We start from the raw sequence: 14248 nt of genomic DNA on the forward strand, positions 1-14248 counted from the left end.
TCAGGGCCAGGCTCAGCCCTATAAGAAGGCTGCTCAGGAAAGGAGCAGTCAGTCTGTCCCAGGCCTTTGACAGGGGAAGGTCTGTCTCCAGTGCTGGGCAGGCCCGGGGGAGCAGAGGGTAACTCCAGCCCCGGAATCTGTCAGGCTGCAGGCCCTGAAGGGAAGGGCCTGGCCGGTGCTAGGGGCCGAAGGGGAAGCGGCCCAGGGACGTGGACAGACGGACGGAGGGAGAGAAGGAGGGCAGGACGGCTGCCACTAGAGGGTCCCAGAGTAGTGGGCAGGCCTGGGTCCCCCCCTTTCCCCCTTGCCTTACACCCGGCCGACGGCGCGGCCATCTAGAGCTGCACCAACCCCCTGCCAAGAGGGGAGTGACTTTGAGGGTGCAGTTGGCCACATCGGCCAGGATGCAGAGAGGCAGCTGATTGACCCCCCCCCCCCCGGAAGGGGGCGAGGATGGACTAAGGGGCACTGCCGATGGTCAGTGGCTCGAAGAGGACGCCATGAGCGTGGGAGCAACACGGGTCCAGACACGCCAACCGAGGGCGAGACGACGGACGGGACACCACCAGGAGGGGGCGCTCCACTGGACAGAGCTAATTCCCAAGGCGCCAGGTGGTGAGTCCCAACCCCGTCACAGAGGGTTCCGATGTCTTGGGCCGAGATGTCTGATGTTAGAAGGATGCTGCTCTTAGCTGCAGAGAGAAACTTTCAGCTCTGCTGGAAGGAGGCTTTCTAAAAAATTTATTAGAAAGCACACAGCATGCTGGTTCAGTCCTTGCTGGCGAGGAGAGAGGCTGGAAATCACAGCCAGCGTGCAGGCATCACTGCAGAGTAGCATTTTATCATAATGCCCCATATGTGACAGGCAGCGCAGGAGATTAACAAGCCATATTAGGGAGGGGGAAGGTCATGCCAGTGCCTCTGGTTATTTCCAACTGTCTTGCTGCAACGGTAGAAGTGCTGCTGCTGTCCTCATTTCTGCCAGCCGCCAGGCCGCGGGCTCCACCATTGCCCCAGATGCTTGGCTCCTGACGTGCAGAGAGAGAGAGAAGTTTCTCACGAGGAGATGGGGCTAAGGAAGCAGACTTCTTATGGTCAGAAATTAAGGCCTGGTCCTAATGCATCCTTCCCTCAAGTGTTGGGAAATCCTCCAAACCAGCCACCAGACGTCTGATCCACCCTTGCCGGCTATTTCTCTCTGACACCCTGAGCAGACATGGACAGGGCGCTCCGGGGGAGATTTCTCACACTGCCTTTTTCTCACTGTCACTCCCCTGGAGGGCTCCATATGTAGAAATCGGAGTCTCTCTCCGTTTTTCTCACCCCTCCTTGATGCACACGCTGAGTAATACGACCCAAGCTATGAAACGAGCCGTCTCTGGGTGCCCCTCGGAACACTGGAGCACTTCCTCCTCGGCTTGCCCATCCCTAACGAGTAGCACCATCCCGAAATGCACCCTGTGAATAAGGCACCTTCTAGTCCCTCTGGAGTCTTGGGGCCCCAGAGGAGTTGGAAGCCCAGAATGTGTCCAGTTGGGGGCGTTGCTTGCTAGGGGCCAAAGGCCGAAGGAGAATGGTGGAAGCCTCCACTCAGAAGTAACCCTCACTGACAGGTGGGAGGCACTTCAAGGAGGAAAGGACGCTAATGCACTGGTGAAAAGATCCTGGTAGGCGTGAAGAGGCAGGCCAGAAGGAAGCCAGGCAGCACTTATGTGGGGTGAGGCATCCTCCCAGTAATAACTATTGGGAACGGAGCTGCTACCAACAGCAGCGGCATTCCGGGGCTGCAGGGAACCCCGGCTCCCAACACAAGCGTGTCAGCTCTGCTCCCATTCTCCAGATCACTCATTCCAAACTGCAGGCCTTATCCTGCCAGGTACTGAGCTCCCAGGGAAGTCTGTGGAAGGCAGGGGTGCTGGCGAACCTCCCAGGAGGCATTCAGCACCTTGCAAGATTGTGCCCTGTGAAATATCACACCGCTGTCCTGAATCCAGCCCAACCCTCTGGTGAGTTCCGTGCAAGAGCTTGTCACAGCGGCAGGCATGTCCCTGGTGACGTGGCTCACACTGAACGGCACAAGCATTCCGAATTCCCAGTGCCTGTTCTCACGAGCAGGTTCTCAGGAGCAGGCGCTCGCCTGCCCCAACCTGAAACGCAGCTTGTGCAGAGCAATAAGGAGAGAGTTCCCTCCTCAGCCTGGGAGTGCCAGGGTTTGTAGCACATGCATCATGTACCTTTCCAGTTCAGCGAGCACTGTGCATCGGGCCGGCGCAGAGAAATCCAGGCATGTTCCAACAAGGAATACAGTATCGATCTGATTAAAGAAACAGCTACCCTCCTTTGCCTCTCGTTCCCAGCACATACTGTGTGGGGTTTACCTTGCACCTAGTCGTGGTCACTGCATGGCCCAGCCACGCGGCAGCCTGAACTAACAGCTTCTAATCAGTCGATGTGCATCCAGATTTTGTGGCGGAGACATGACAGGGGGTTGCACCATTAAGACAAGTCATATAGCTGCATGGAAGCTGTGGTCCCCGGGCATACTGGCCAACACAGAGGGACTGTAATAAGAGTGGGACAGTACTGGGACTGAAGAGGTTAAACCATGGGAGCTTTGTTGTATTTAAGAGGCAATTTCAAGAGAGGGCAACTAAGTACAGGAGGAAGGATCCCTGGGATGGGGTGTATTGGGACAAGTTGGCTGAGATGTGAACCAATGAGTCTTTTATTGTCTGTTTGTACAGCACCCACTGGAGCCTCTGGGTGCTAGAGAAAGGCAAAGAATTACTGTTATTCATAAGAAATAATCACAAGAACAATAAGAACAATTAGAGCTGGTCAAAATGTTTCCAAATTTCAGAATTAAAAACAAAAAAGGAACAATTTTCTTGACATTTCCACAGTTTTCTTCCAGTTTTTTCTCCAAATTATAGGGCTGGTGGAAATTTTTACAATTTGAAAATATTGACACAAATGTTTGTGGGGGTTTTCCTGACTGGCTCCAATACTAATAAATAATGCTCAGAGCCATTAATGGACTTCTGCACGTTCAGCATAGGCTTCCAGGGGACTTCTCTGCAGCAGGGGCAGCTGCAAAACCCTCAAGACACCAAATGTGCATTTCTCTTGTACTCAGATCCTTGTCTGTGGTAGCTTTGCACTGCTCACACACCCGCTGGTGAATAACTACCTTCAGATCTAGCTTCTGCAGGGGAGACCACGTTTAGCAAAATGAAAGTGCATGGAGGCTTTTTTGATTTTTAAAGTTGTATGAAACCTAAAAAGAGTTTTTTTCCCCCCAATGGATCACCTATCCATCCGCTTTTGGATTTTAATTAAACGCTGCAGCAATGAGCAGTCAACTGCTGTATTTACAGAAGATCAGCAGCTATCTTCACACATCAGCCTTTTATGGATGATGGGCCAAGGAGATGTAGCTCCCCTGCGATTGATACACATGCTGATACACCAGGGTGAATATGGCCCGATGCATCTCTGACAGGGATGCCCAGCTATGATCCTTCGTTAAGTTTCAAAAACAGAGAAATAATCAGCAGGAAATAAATGCCAATTATTCAGTAAAGTCCTAGAGAAATCCCTCCCTCCCCAGAGCCCATGCAGAAGCCAGAGCAGATATAACAGGAGTGGCGTTTGTGTCAGGGCAGGGACAACACCCCCCCATGCCAAAGGGATTTTAAAGTGACCATCGTACCATCATGACCCCGTCGAGCAGGCCCGACTCCGCCCTGGGCGCAGCCTGCAGCCGCTCCATGGACCATTTCTCAGTGATGGCCGACACGTGAGGGTTCTCCACGTTGAGGATCCGGAAGCCAGTCAGGTTCACTCCAGAGTAGCGGTATGGCTCTAGGTCTAGTGCATAAAGATCCTTAAAAGAGAGAAATCGGTTTTAACATTTTGTGACTTTCTTTTCTTTGTCTCATTTCCGCTGTTTAATGTGTTGTCTTTGTACTAAGCTGGAGAGTTCAGGGTTCACAGAAAGTGGGATACAGGATGCTGCCGTACTGAATGCAGGGTGTAGAGCTCCGTCCATATCATATTATGATAGTACCCAATGGAATCAGGGCCCCATGGTGCTACATACATCTAGGAAAAGCCAATCTCCTTTCTAAAGACGTCACAATCTAAACACACAAGACAAACAACGAAAAACAACAACAAAATGTTTTGTTCAACCCAAAATGAAATGTCTAATTTTCAAGTTTTTTTTAACTCAAAAGACAAAATCATTTTGAATTGAAAAATCTTTTTTTTTTTTTTTTTTTTTAAAATATTTAAATGAGACATTTCCATTTTGTTCTGATTTTTGTTATTTGGCAAATTCAATAAGAATTTGCAAAATGTTTTGGTTGACCCAAATATGAATTTTTCAGTGAAAAACATTGACTGAAAAATTTCATCCAACCCTCGCCCTGAGACTGGTGTCTGGCCACTACACCCTGCAGAATGAGGTCTTAAAAGGCATTGTTTCTGCATTTGAGTTTAATCCTATAAAAGTTCCCTACGGTTTTTCCTGGAGAATTTGCTTTGAGTGCTGAGTCCTGGACGGTACCTTGGATGACAGAATAACTCCAAATTTGGAATGTCAATTTGCAGATCACTATAGAAGAGGAGCTAAGATGAATTTCTTGACATTAGGACCAGTCTACACAGTCTGCAAATGAATGAGTGTGCCCTTTATACAATAAAAAAAGAGAGAGGCAGAGAAGCCAGGCAGCCTTTAGCTCCACTGGCAACCCGCCCAAAGCTGTCACTTGGCAGGCAGGGAGAGAGGGGGTATTTGCAGTCCTTCGTTAGCGCACTTCCTTAATGCATCTCTTGGCTCTGCCACATCTGAATATTAACTTCAGTACAGGGAGGTCTGTAGCTCAAACCTCAGAAACAAATCGGAATGGGTTTTGGATCCGAGACACGCCAGGCACACACCACAGCTGTTCAGCTCGGCAAAAAACAAGAACAGCTCACCCAAGGGAACTGGAAGCTGCCTGGATGATGAAGCTGAACAAGGTTTCCTGGGAGTTCACAAATGAGGGAACCATGAATGAGCGCGGCAGAGAATGGCAATCAGGAGGGGGCTTCGGTCCTGGAATAATCTGCTTAATGAGTCGCTTTAACCATATTTTATTTTGAACCGTTTCTGCAACTGTTATTGATTTTGTAATCCCAGATCATCCCATTCCTACCATCTCTCTGCTGATTCATTCTCTAAAACAGATGAGAGGCAATAAAAAAAGTAGTTTGCATGCAACACATTCTCCTGGGCCAAATTCTAGGAAGTGCTGAGTTTCTGTTTTGACTTTTTGTTTCAAAATGACATTGTTTAGAAATTAAACTAGATTAACTAAAAACCCCACAAAACGTGATGAAAAACACCCCAAAATGAAACAAAATGGTTTATTTTGTCCCAGTCATGAATTGTACACTCTTTGGGGTTGGGACTTGTCTCTTTGTTCTGTGTTTGTACAGCGCCTTGCACAACAGGGTCCTGGGACAGGGCTCGGGCTCCTAGGTGCTACTGCAATACAAATCCATTGGCTTCCCTGCCGGATTCGATTTTACCCTGATACCATCTCATCAAAGTCAGTGTTTAACTACCACAGTGATGTGCCACACCGCTCGACCTGTCAGGGACCAGACCTGGGGTGAAATGTGAGCCGTGAAAAGGGTCCCTGCTGGGAAGTTAAAATGCTGCGGGGTTCCTTCCTTTATGGAAAAATGACACTTTCTGGAACCTCAGCGCCATGATTCTTTATTACTGACTGCACCAGGGCAGCTCGTCCCTGAGGGCTGCAGGGCTGAGGCCAGCCAACCCTGCCTACTGACGAGGCACGGCTGGGTGGGGCCCGGGGCCTCCTGGTAGAGAGCAGTAGGGTGAAGCAGCGCACTGGGACAGAGGAAGAGCTCGGTGTGCGGCCAACTAAACCAGGCTGGGTATGAACTTTTGTGTTATGGGTACGGGGTTCCCTCTGGGGTCTCTCGGGGGATTGTTTGAACCATTTTGGTTATTAAGAACCCTCCGGCTTGTTTGAATCATTTCTGTTATTAAACCATCCCTGGGTGGGGGTGCTGTTAGCCACAAGACTGACTGCACTGGAGTTCTCAAAGGGCCTGCAAGAGAAGGCTAACGGGGGCAGGCTGCATGCAAAATGACCCCTGGCCTTGAGAGGGGTCAGCTACACTGATGTAAATATAGGGTGACCAGATGTTCTGATTTTATAGGGACAGTCCTGATATTCGGGGCTTTGTCTTATATAGGCACCTATTACCCCCCAAGCCTGCCCCGATTTTTCACACTTGCTGTCTGGTCACCCTATGTAAACAGTCTTTAACAATACAAGTGAGGGGACCCCCAAGTTGTGTGGAAGGCAGGGAACTTTGCAATGACATGAGGTGAAGTCCCTAGATCTACGGGACATGTGCAAGGTGTGTTGATTTAGGGATTTACAAAACCCTACAAGATTGGATGAACAGCCTGGCTGACCCCCAAAGCTAACCCAACAGGTGTCTGGTTCTTCGTTCAGTGTCAAGAACCCAAAGTGCAAATTGGGGATGAGTTTGACACTAGGCTGTAATTTGGGAAGTATGTTCATCTCCATCACATTCAGTCATTCTCTGCCGCGTTATTCACACCGTATTCACATGCAAAGCCCACTGCAGTATTTTGGGAAGATGGCAATTTTCAAATGCCTGCTCGACGTAAACTCCACGCACCTTTATCCCACCTAGCATACTGTACCCCCTTCTGTGCCCAGATCGAATGGAGGAGTTTGTCAAAGGAAGTAGCCAAATCACAGATTAAATCTTGCTCTGTGTCCCCGCAGAGCAGCGCCCGCTGCTTCCCACAAGCATGTGGTCCGACCTGCTCCAGGGCCAGCTGCTACTGCAGCAGGGGGTTCACATAAGCCGCTTAGAGAGCTCCCTGCTGAGTCCATAGTACAGTTGAGGGTGTGTCGCCTGACCTACAAAGGCCTCCATGGGAAGCGCTCTAGCTGCCTGTGGTTGCCTCTCCTTCCATGACAGCTACAATCCCGCACAACGGTGCAGCTCTACACCAATGGGGGAGACCCATGGGTGCAGGGGACCAGATGTTCCCAGGCTATGGAGCTCACCGCCCTGAGAAAGAACCTGGGATCCAGCCACTCTCAGGCCTAGAGACAAGACTCAGTTCTTCAACTTCAACAGTTTCTGCACGTACACTGTCCCCTGCACACGTACACAACTCGCACATGCAAACACAGGGAGCCCTAGGAACTCAGCAAGCCATTTCTCTTTCCAGCTGGGAAGGGAGAAAGGGAGAGACTGTTGTTGTCATTTCTCCTCGTAAACCCTCTCTTATCGCTGTGGTGACAGGGGCTGTCTAAGGAGAGAGCATTTCTGGAATGTGGAGTGAATGGCTGTTCATGGGGGAATTTCCACCCTATTAATCCCAGCCTCAGTGTCCACCCACACGGGCCAGTGCCTTGTTTTCTGGCAAAGCTTTGTTACTGTGGGTAGTAATGAGGTCTCCCTGCTATGGCTCACGGGGGCTGAAGCGATAAGGATGGGTATACGTTTATTGTTCTCAGAAGGGATTTTGAAAAGTTGGGTTATATTTTAACCGTTAATCGATCCCCTGCTGGTGAAGTCTCGTTTTTCTGTCTGATAGTCTCTGGCAGTCCCTGTGTGAGTCATCTGGCCCAGATTGCTTGTGCAATGAGGCAGGGATCACTGGGTGCACGTCTCAATACAGGAGAGAGATGGTCCATGCAATATACCACTTCAGCCACACAATTCCATTCTGCCCAAGGGTGAGTTAAAGAACAGACCCTCGTGTTTCCTGCATTGGCCAGTGTGCCGGTATAGGCAGCAAACCGCAAACACACAGACGCAGTTTGGGAGATTACTGGGCAATGTTAATAGCACGCGTAGCAATTTGCTGGATTTTGTTAGCTGTTCAAGAGCAGCACTGGGAAGAGTTAGCGAGGCCAGAGCGCTGCCTGGTAAGGAAGCTTTGCCCAAGCATGTATCGAGTTTAGGAATAGGCTTGGCAACTCCTTAAGGGGATTCATCCAGGAGACGACAGGGAATCTCTCAATGAGGAAGCAAGGACTGGAGATATTTATGCCTTTGTGCATCTTAGCGGCGGGACACTGATCTCTCCTGACACCCAACAGGAACCAGCTTAGCCATGCAAATGTGGTTTTTGGTGAAGTCACAGGCAGGAGCAGCACAAGGGTTTTTGCCGCCCTAGGCGGGGGGTCCTTCCGCGCTCCCGGTCTTCGGCGGGGGGTCCTTCCGCGCTCCTGGTCTTCGGCGGCAATTCTGCAGCGGGGGGTCCTTCCGCGCTCCCGGTCTTCGGGGCACTTCGGCGGCGGGTCCTGGAGCGAGTGAAGGACCCGCCGCAGAATTGCCGCCGAAGACCCGGAGCGCGGAAGGACCCCCCGCCGCAGAATTGCCACCCCCCAAATCCTGATGCCCGAGGCGACTGCCTAGGTCGCCTAAATGGAAGCGCCGGCCCTGGTCACAGGCTGACCCTGTGTAATGACTCTGATGGCGCACTCTCCCGCTTGCAGAATTTGTAATTTATGGAACAGTTGACAGAGCATTGGCCCCAAATGCAGAACCATAATCAGTGTGTGATAAAACCAGAGCATTCCAGACCTCTATGACTGCACGCTCAGTAGAAGAACTGGGAATCGTTGCAGCTATTGGGCCTTAATAAGCCTTTAGGGCCTGATTTTATTTTTAAATGCTGGCCTCCTATTTTGCACCCTCAAAGTACACAGCTGATGCCATGTAGATGTTTGCAGGTCCAGTCACCAATCACACCCACAAAGAATTGCATTGTCCATTTTTCACCTGCAACATTTTAGGTAGAAAACCAGAGATCCAGTTAAAGAGCAGGCTGAAAATCAGACTTGAGTGTCCTCTCGTAAATGATGCCAGGTGACTGAACTCAGAGTGTGGATGTTTAATCGCAGCAGGGTTTGGATGGTTACGATCATCTTTATCTCAGACTATGGGTTTATTAGTCTATTGCTCGACCCCAGGGGAACACTTTTCGTATTCCTCATTCTTCCAGCAATCAGAATTTTTAGACATAGAGTATCTGTTAGTGCTTCGGGAAAAGGTGGTGAATTCATTTCTGAGGCAGCAGATTCACTTCCACAGCTTTAATTGTACATGACAAAGTCCATCCAGCTAGCTCCAACTGACCTCTAGGACTTCCTCTCTCTCTATTCCCCTCTCTGCCATGCCTCCAGCACTGGACTCCTTTCTCACCGTGCCCATACTCTGGGTGTGACTATCTCCTGTTCTGCATCTCTTGTAGCCCTTCACTTCCCCAAGGACCTGATTTCGCTCCTATGGAAGCTAACTTGACTCTTTCCACTCTCCTCCAGCCCACTTGAAATCTCAGCTGAAATCTGACTCTTCAGCTTCTAGAGATAAGAGGACAATTAAGAATTCAAACTGAGTTGCAAAAATTGCAAGGAAAAAAAATCACTGTATTAGTTCCTCCCGGACCTTCTGCTCCTGCCTCTCCTATATCTGCAACTTGGAGCATCTGTTTCCATTTTCCAGTTCATCTACCTTTTCCTTCCGTAACAGACTCTGGTGCTTCAGATTCGTCCCCGCCCCCCTTCTCTGGAACATTGCTTTTCAGAGTTACTGAGCTGCTTTTACACCCCTGACATTTCCCAGCTAAAAGTTCCTAGCGGAAGCTCCACCTTCCATGACAGACATTGCTTCTTGAGAGTCTACACCAGCAGAGATCAGGGATCTATTGTGTTAGCTGCTCTGCAGATACACAGAAAGGGGCGGGGACTTGCTATGGTCCAAATCCGGCAACAACTGCACTGACAACCCCCATTTGACTTCAGCAGAGCTCTTTGTGTTTGGATGTCACCTAGCACCATGGGGCCCTGATCTTGGCTTAGGCCTCCAGATGCTACTGTAATAATAAGAAAGTCAGGCACCTGATTCCCTGTTTCAACACAACCAACTGATTTACATCAGAGTGACCTGTTTCAGAGTAGCAGCCGTGTTAGTCTGTATCCGCAAAAAGAACAGGAGTCCTTGTGGCACCTTAGAGACTAACACATTTATTTGAGCATTAGCCCATGAAAGCTTCATGCCCAAATAAATGTGTTAGTCTCTAAGGTGCCACAAGGACTCCTGTTCTTTTTATCAAAGTGACCTGCCTCCCTGCTGTGCTGAGTTTCACAGGAGTAGGGTGTGCTCAGCACCAGCTGAAAGCCAGTCCAGTTTAATTTAAATGCCTAATAATCAGGTCTGCCCCAAGTCTTTCGCTGTGCAATTTCCCACTCAGGCTCAGAGTAAGAGTCCTCCAGGTACTGAACTCACCCTTCGCAGTACACACGGCTACAGATTGCATCAGCGTTAAGCCTTAGCCCTCTTCAGAGCAGCCCAATGTGCAGCGGAGATCTTGAGCTCAGCTGGATGAGTGGAGTAAGCAGCAGAACATCAGCCCTCTTCCCCCTTTATTCTAGCTCCTCTCCTTGTGTATGCGCCTACCTGAGATGCTGCCCTGCGCACGTTCTTTCACTCTGAGCTTGGTGCACGGATTCTAAGGACACTCCGTAGCTTGAGTCCCCAGCTTTCCTGAACTACCCTCAAACAGCTGCGTTAGGGAGACGTCTCTTTGTACGGGCGCCGCACAATCCTACAAGCTGCGGAGCCACTTCTAGAGGTGCCAAGTCCCGCTGACCCCAACGGGAGCTGAGGGTGCTGAGCCCCGTGCAGGATCAAACCCTAACTCATATGGAAGCAGGGGCTATGCTTGACACCAGACAACGGCCTCGCGGGGCATCTTGCCGGCTCCCGGCTCCCATCTCTGTTAGACGGAAGATCAAGAGGGGGCCCGACATGTTGAACTCAGGTTTGCTGTTCGGCACAATGGTGAAGCTTTCCATGCTAAATGGTGATCCAGTGTATTCAGCACTGACTAGGGACCTTTCAGAAACATTCCCTGTAACATAATAGACTAATTCATTAGCGCCCCATGGGTCTAGTACGGTCGAAGCTGGAGAATGTGCATTGTAAGCTAGGAAAACATTGCCTTCAGGAATAATAGATTAGAACGTCTCTCCCATGGTAAAACTGTTATTTCAGGAAAGTGGCATTAATTGTGATTGCTTATCTATTAATTTATTATCATTTCCCCCCACCTCCAGGCTTTACCTACACATGAGATGTACTATAAGCTCAGCTGGGACTGATTAATAGGAGGTTATCTGGGAACTGCTTAAAGCTGCCTGGAATAGATAATGGCAGTAGGAGTAATTAAAATATCTTTTGTATTTGAAAAATAAGTTTTGCAAATTTTAAGGGTTAGTTTATTATGTTTCTTTCCTAAAGGGGAAAGATACATGAGTTTTTTTAGCATCATGCCAAATTCAGGAGAGTCCCAGACAATAACACCCTAAATTAAAACAAAACAAAAAAAAACACATGCCAAGAAAAATGCCTCCTGGAGTCAGAGGGGAACTAGCCCATGTTTAACGAGACTGAAGATAATTTCAAGCTGAATTCTTCTCATGCAAAATAAACCTGCCGTGTCGAAATATCTACCAGAGCAAGGAGGGTTAGGATGCGGTTCTCAAAAGAGCTTCAGCAGAGAGGTTCCCAACATCTGTTGAATTTCAGCACCCACAAATCCCATCCACAATGGCTAAGGCCCTTGTCCACATGCTCAGCTTTCAGCGTGTGAGCAGTCGCACCGAGACCAAAATGACGGGAGGAAAAGAAGTGGAATAAATAGTGCGGGACTGATTCTCTTCTTGCCGCCACTCGTGTATATGTGGAGTAACTCCGGACAAGTAAACGCAGTTACACTGATGAAAAGCAGCGTGCGCGAGAGGAGAACCAGCGTGTCTGTTAACATGAACGGTTACGTGATGCTTCAATGAGAAGGCCGGTTTAAATGAAAAAATAAATGATTTTAGACCAAAGCTAAGTAAAACCTCCTAGTCACTGTTCTGTTAATACAGGTCCACCCTGCCCCTCCAGGGTCCTGGAGCTGTCTGACACACCCAGAAAAAAGCATTCCGTACGGCTCGCCGACTACAGGCAGCACCTGCTCACATTTCATTCCCGGTGCGTGGGGACAGGAAAAGGAGTTGCATTGATTTGATACTTTACCAGAGTAGTGAAGATGAAGTGGTAGTATTCCGTCATCATTCCCATTGCCATTGCCTTGAGAAGAGTGGGGGGAAAAGAGGGTTAGCCAGATGTCTGGTAAAACTGTCTAGAAGAAACAGTGAAAGAAAAACACCTGAAGGGCTGATACATGCAGAGAGATGAAACAGGAAACACATTTGGATTCTGGACTGATTCAGCAAAGTGCTTAAGCATGTGCTTAACTTTAAGTTCCTGGGACATAAGCATATGCTTACATGCTTTGCTGAATCAAGGCCTACAGCCCCTGTGGCCTGTTTTAAACAGGTCCTGAGCACATTCAGATCCCATTGACTTCAGTGGGGCGTGGCGCTCCAGCAGTGAGAAAAATCCAGAGATTTTACTACAACACCTGGGCATCCCCACATGTCCTATACCAGTGAAATCCCAACACTGACAATCTGCTGGCTTGGCTGGGACAGAGGGAGAAAGATATGGCCGTGTTTACTTCTTGAGGAAGGTCGTCCGGATACCATGGTGATGGGCAACATTATAGAAACCTAGGCAGACAAACAGCCCACCACCAGAGTAATGCTGCCTTGTGTTGATCTTAAAAGGTGAAGTGTAAAGCTTTTTATCCCTTAAATTTGTATTGGCATTGCTGTGTATTTCCATCTGTCGCGGCTAGTGTGGGTCTTTGGTGCCTACCACATTCATACAACTCATTTTTAAAAAACGGCTGTTCCCCTTTTTTCTGAACATAATCAACGGAGGATTATAATTAGCATTTGGGACTCTAATTAGAAATATTTTGGGGGTCAGAAAAAGTCCAGGGGGGGAGGAGAATGGAGGGAAACCACTCAGCCGTTCAGTATTATTCTATCAATGAAGTCAAATCAATTAGTATACATTTAAAACTGCTGGATGGGCTGAAAGGACTGCTCCAGAAATAGTCAGAGCAAAATCTGGCACCCAGGGCAATGTTTACTATTTCCAAGAAGCATTGCAGTAGATCTTAATAGTTGGCTGGAATGAAGGGCGAGACAGTTTCTGGCAGGAAGCAGGAGCTGCAGATGTCCAGAGAAACAAATAGCTATTTTTTTTCATAGCTGCCTTAGCTCCTTTAGTCTGGAGGAAATAGCATGTCAGCATCTGTGAAGCACAGGGTGCAAAGCAGTGTCCAGGTAATGGATGCAATATTTTAGTGTTTCCTTCTACAGCTAATCTTTGAGATGCAAAAGGGATCAGGGTAGACCAAGAAGCAAGTGTCCATATAAACGATGACTCCCACACATCATTGCTGTGATGGATATTAATAAAACTAGACTGAATGAATAATTCTACGATACATATCACTGAATCTTTTGGACCAGAAAGAGCCTGGAGTAAATCACCAAATCCAGTCCCCTTGCAACAGGGCACAGCCCTAGTGTATCTAGGAAAGGAATCCTCCTGGAAATGTTTTCAAACAGAAGGGAGGTTTGGTTTTTTGACCTCGGGAGATGTTTGCTTCTCTCTGCTTTCTGTTTGGTTCTGCTACAATTACTAGGGCAGAGTTTAGCTCAGAGGAAGAGAAGGACAGTTTGAAAAGAAGCAGGGGGTTAGGAAACATGGAGAGGACGGGCCAATCCAGATTTCAGGGCCTAGAAACCCAGAATCCAAAGTTTTCCCTTAATTCCTTTCCTTGACCTGGATGTCTTTAAAAAACATGATGCTATTAATGCAAAAATAACCAGGTCTCTGGTATCAGCAGAAGATTTCGACCCAGAAGCAATGAGGCTGTAATTCTCTGAGTCATCCATGATGGTAAATGTTAATGTGCTGGGGCCCAATCCTGCCATCAGATGCTGGTGTGATGCATGAGTCTGAAGGCAGAAAATGCCTCTGCTTTTATAAAGAAATAAAGCAAAAAACAACCCGCAGAACGGTGGAGAGGCTATCAACAAACACCAGGAGGAGGAGAGAGTGGGAGCTGTAGTAAAGGTAGAACTGTGCAGAGCAGGCGTTCCGCAATCCTTTCACAGACAGCGGCCAAGGAGGAGGAGAGAGAAAGTTGGGAGTTCAGAGAACAGATGTGATTGTAAACTCGTGACCAGAAAGACTGAGACCAGAC

The 14248-nt window shown here is 48.6% G+C and overlaps 1 protein-coding gene across 3 annotated transcripts in view; it reads right to left on the reverse strand.

Annotated features, from left to right (window-relative positions):
* GRIK3 (glutamate ionotropic receptor kainate type subunit 3) overlaps positions 1-14248 on the reverse strand; it is a 223905-nt gene that overhangs the window by 77426 nt on the left and 132231 nt on the right. For all 3 annotated transcript variants that reach the window (XM_024202894.2, XM_024202892.1, XM_024202893.2), the window contains exons 5-6: positions 12160-12213; positions 3713-3886 (exon numbers count right to left, since the gene is read on the reverse strand). In XM_024202894.2, the coding sequence (XP_024058662.1) occupies positions 3713-3886; positions 12160-12213 (228 nt within the window). The remainder of the gene's footprint in view (positions 1-3712; positions 3887-12159; positions 12214-14248) is intronic.

This window comes from Terrapene carolina, unplaced genomic scaffold (assembly GCF_002925995.2).
Source record: "Terrapene carolina triunguis isolate 2854851 unplaced genomic scaffold, T_m_triunguis-2.0 Scaffold236, whole genome shotgun sequence".
In the NCBI taxonomy this organism is placed as follows: Eukaryota; Metazoa; Chordata; order Testudines; family Emydidae; genus Terrapene; species Terrapene triunguis.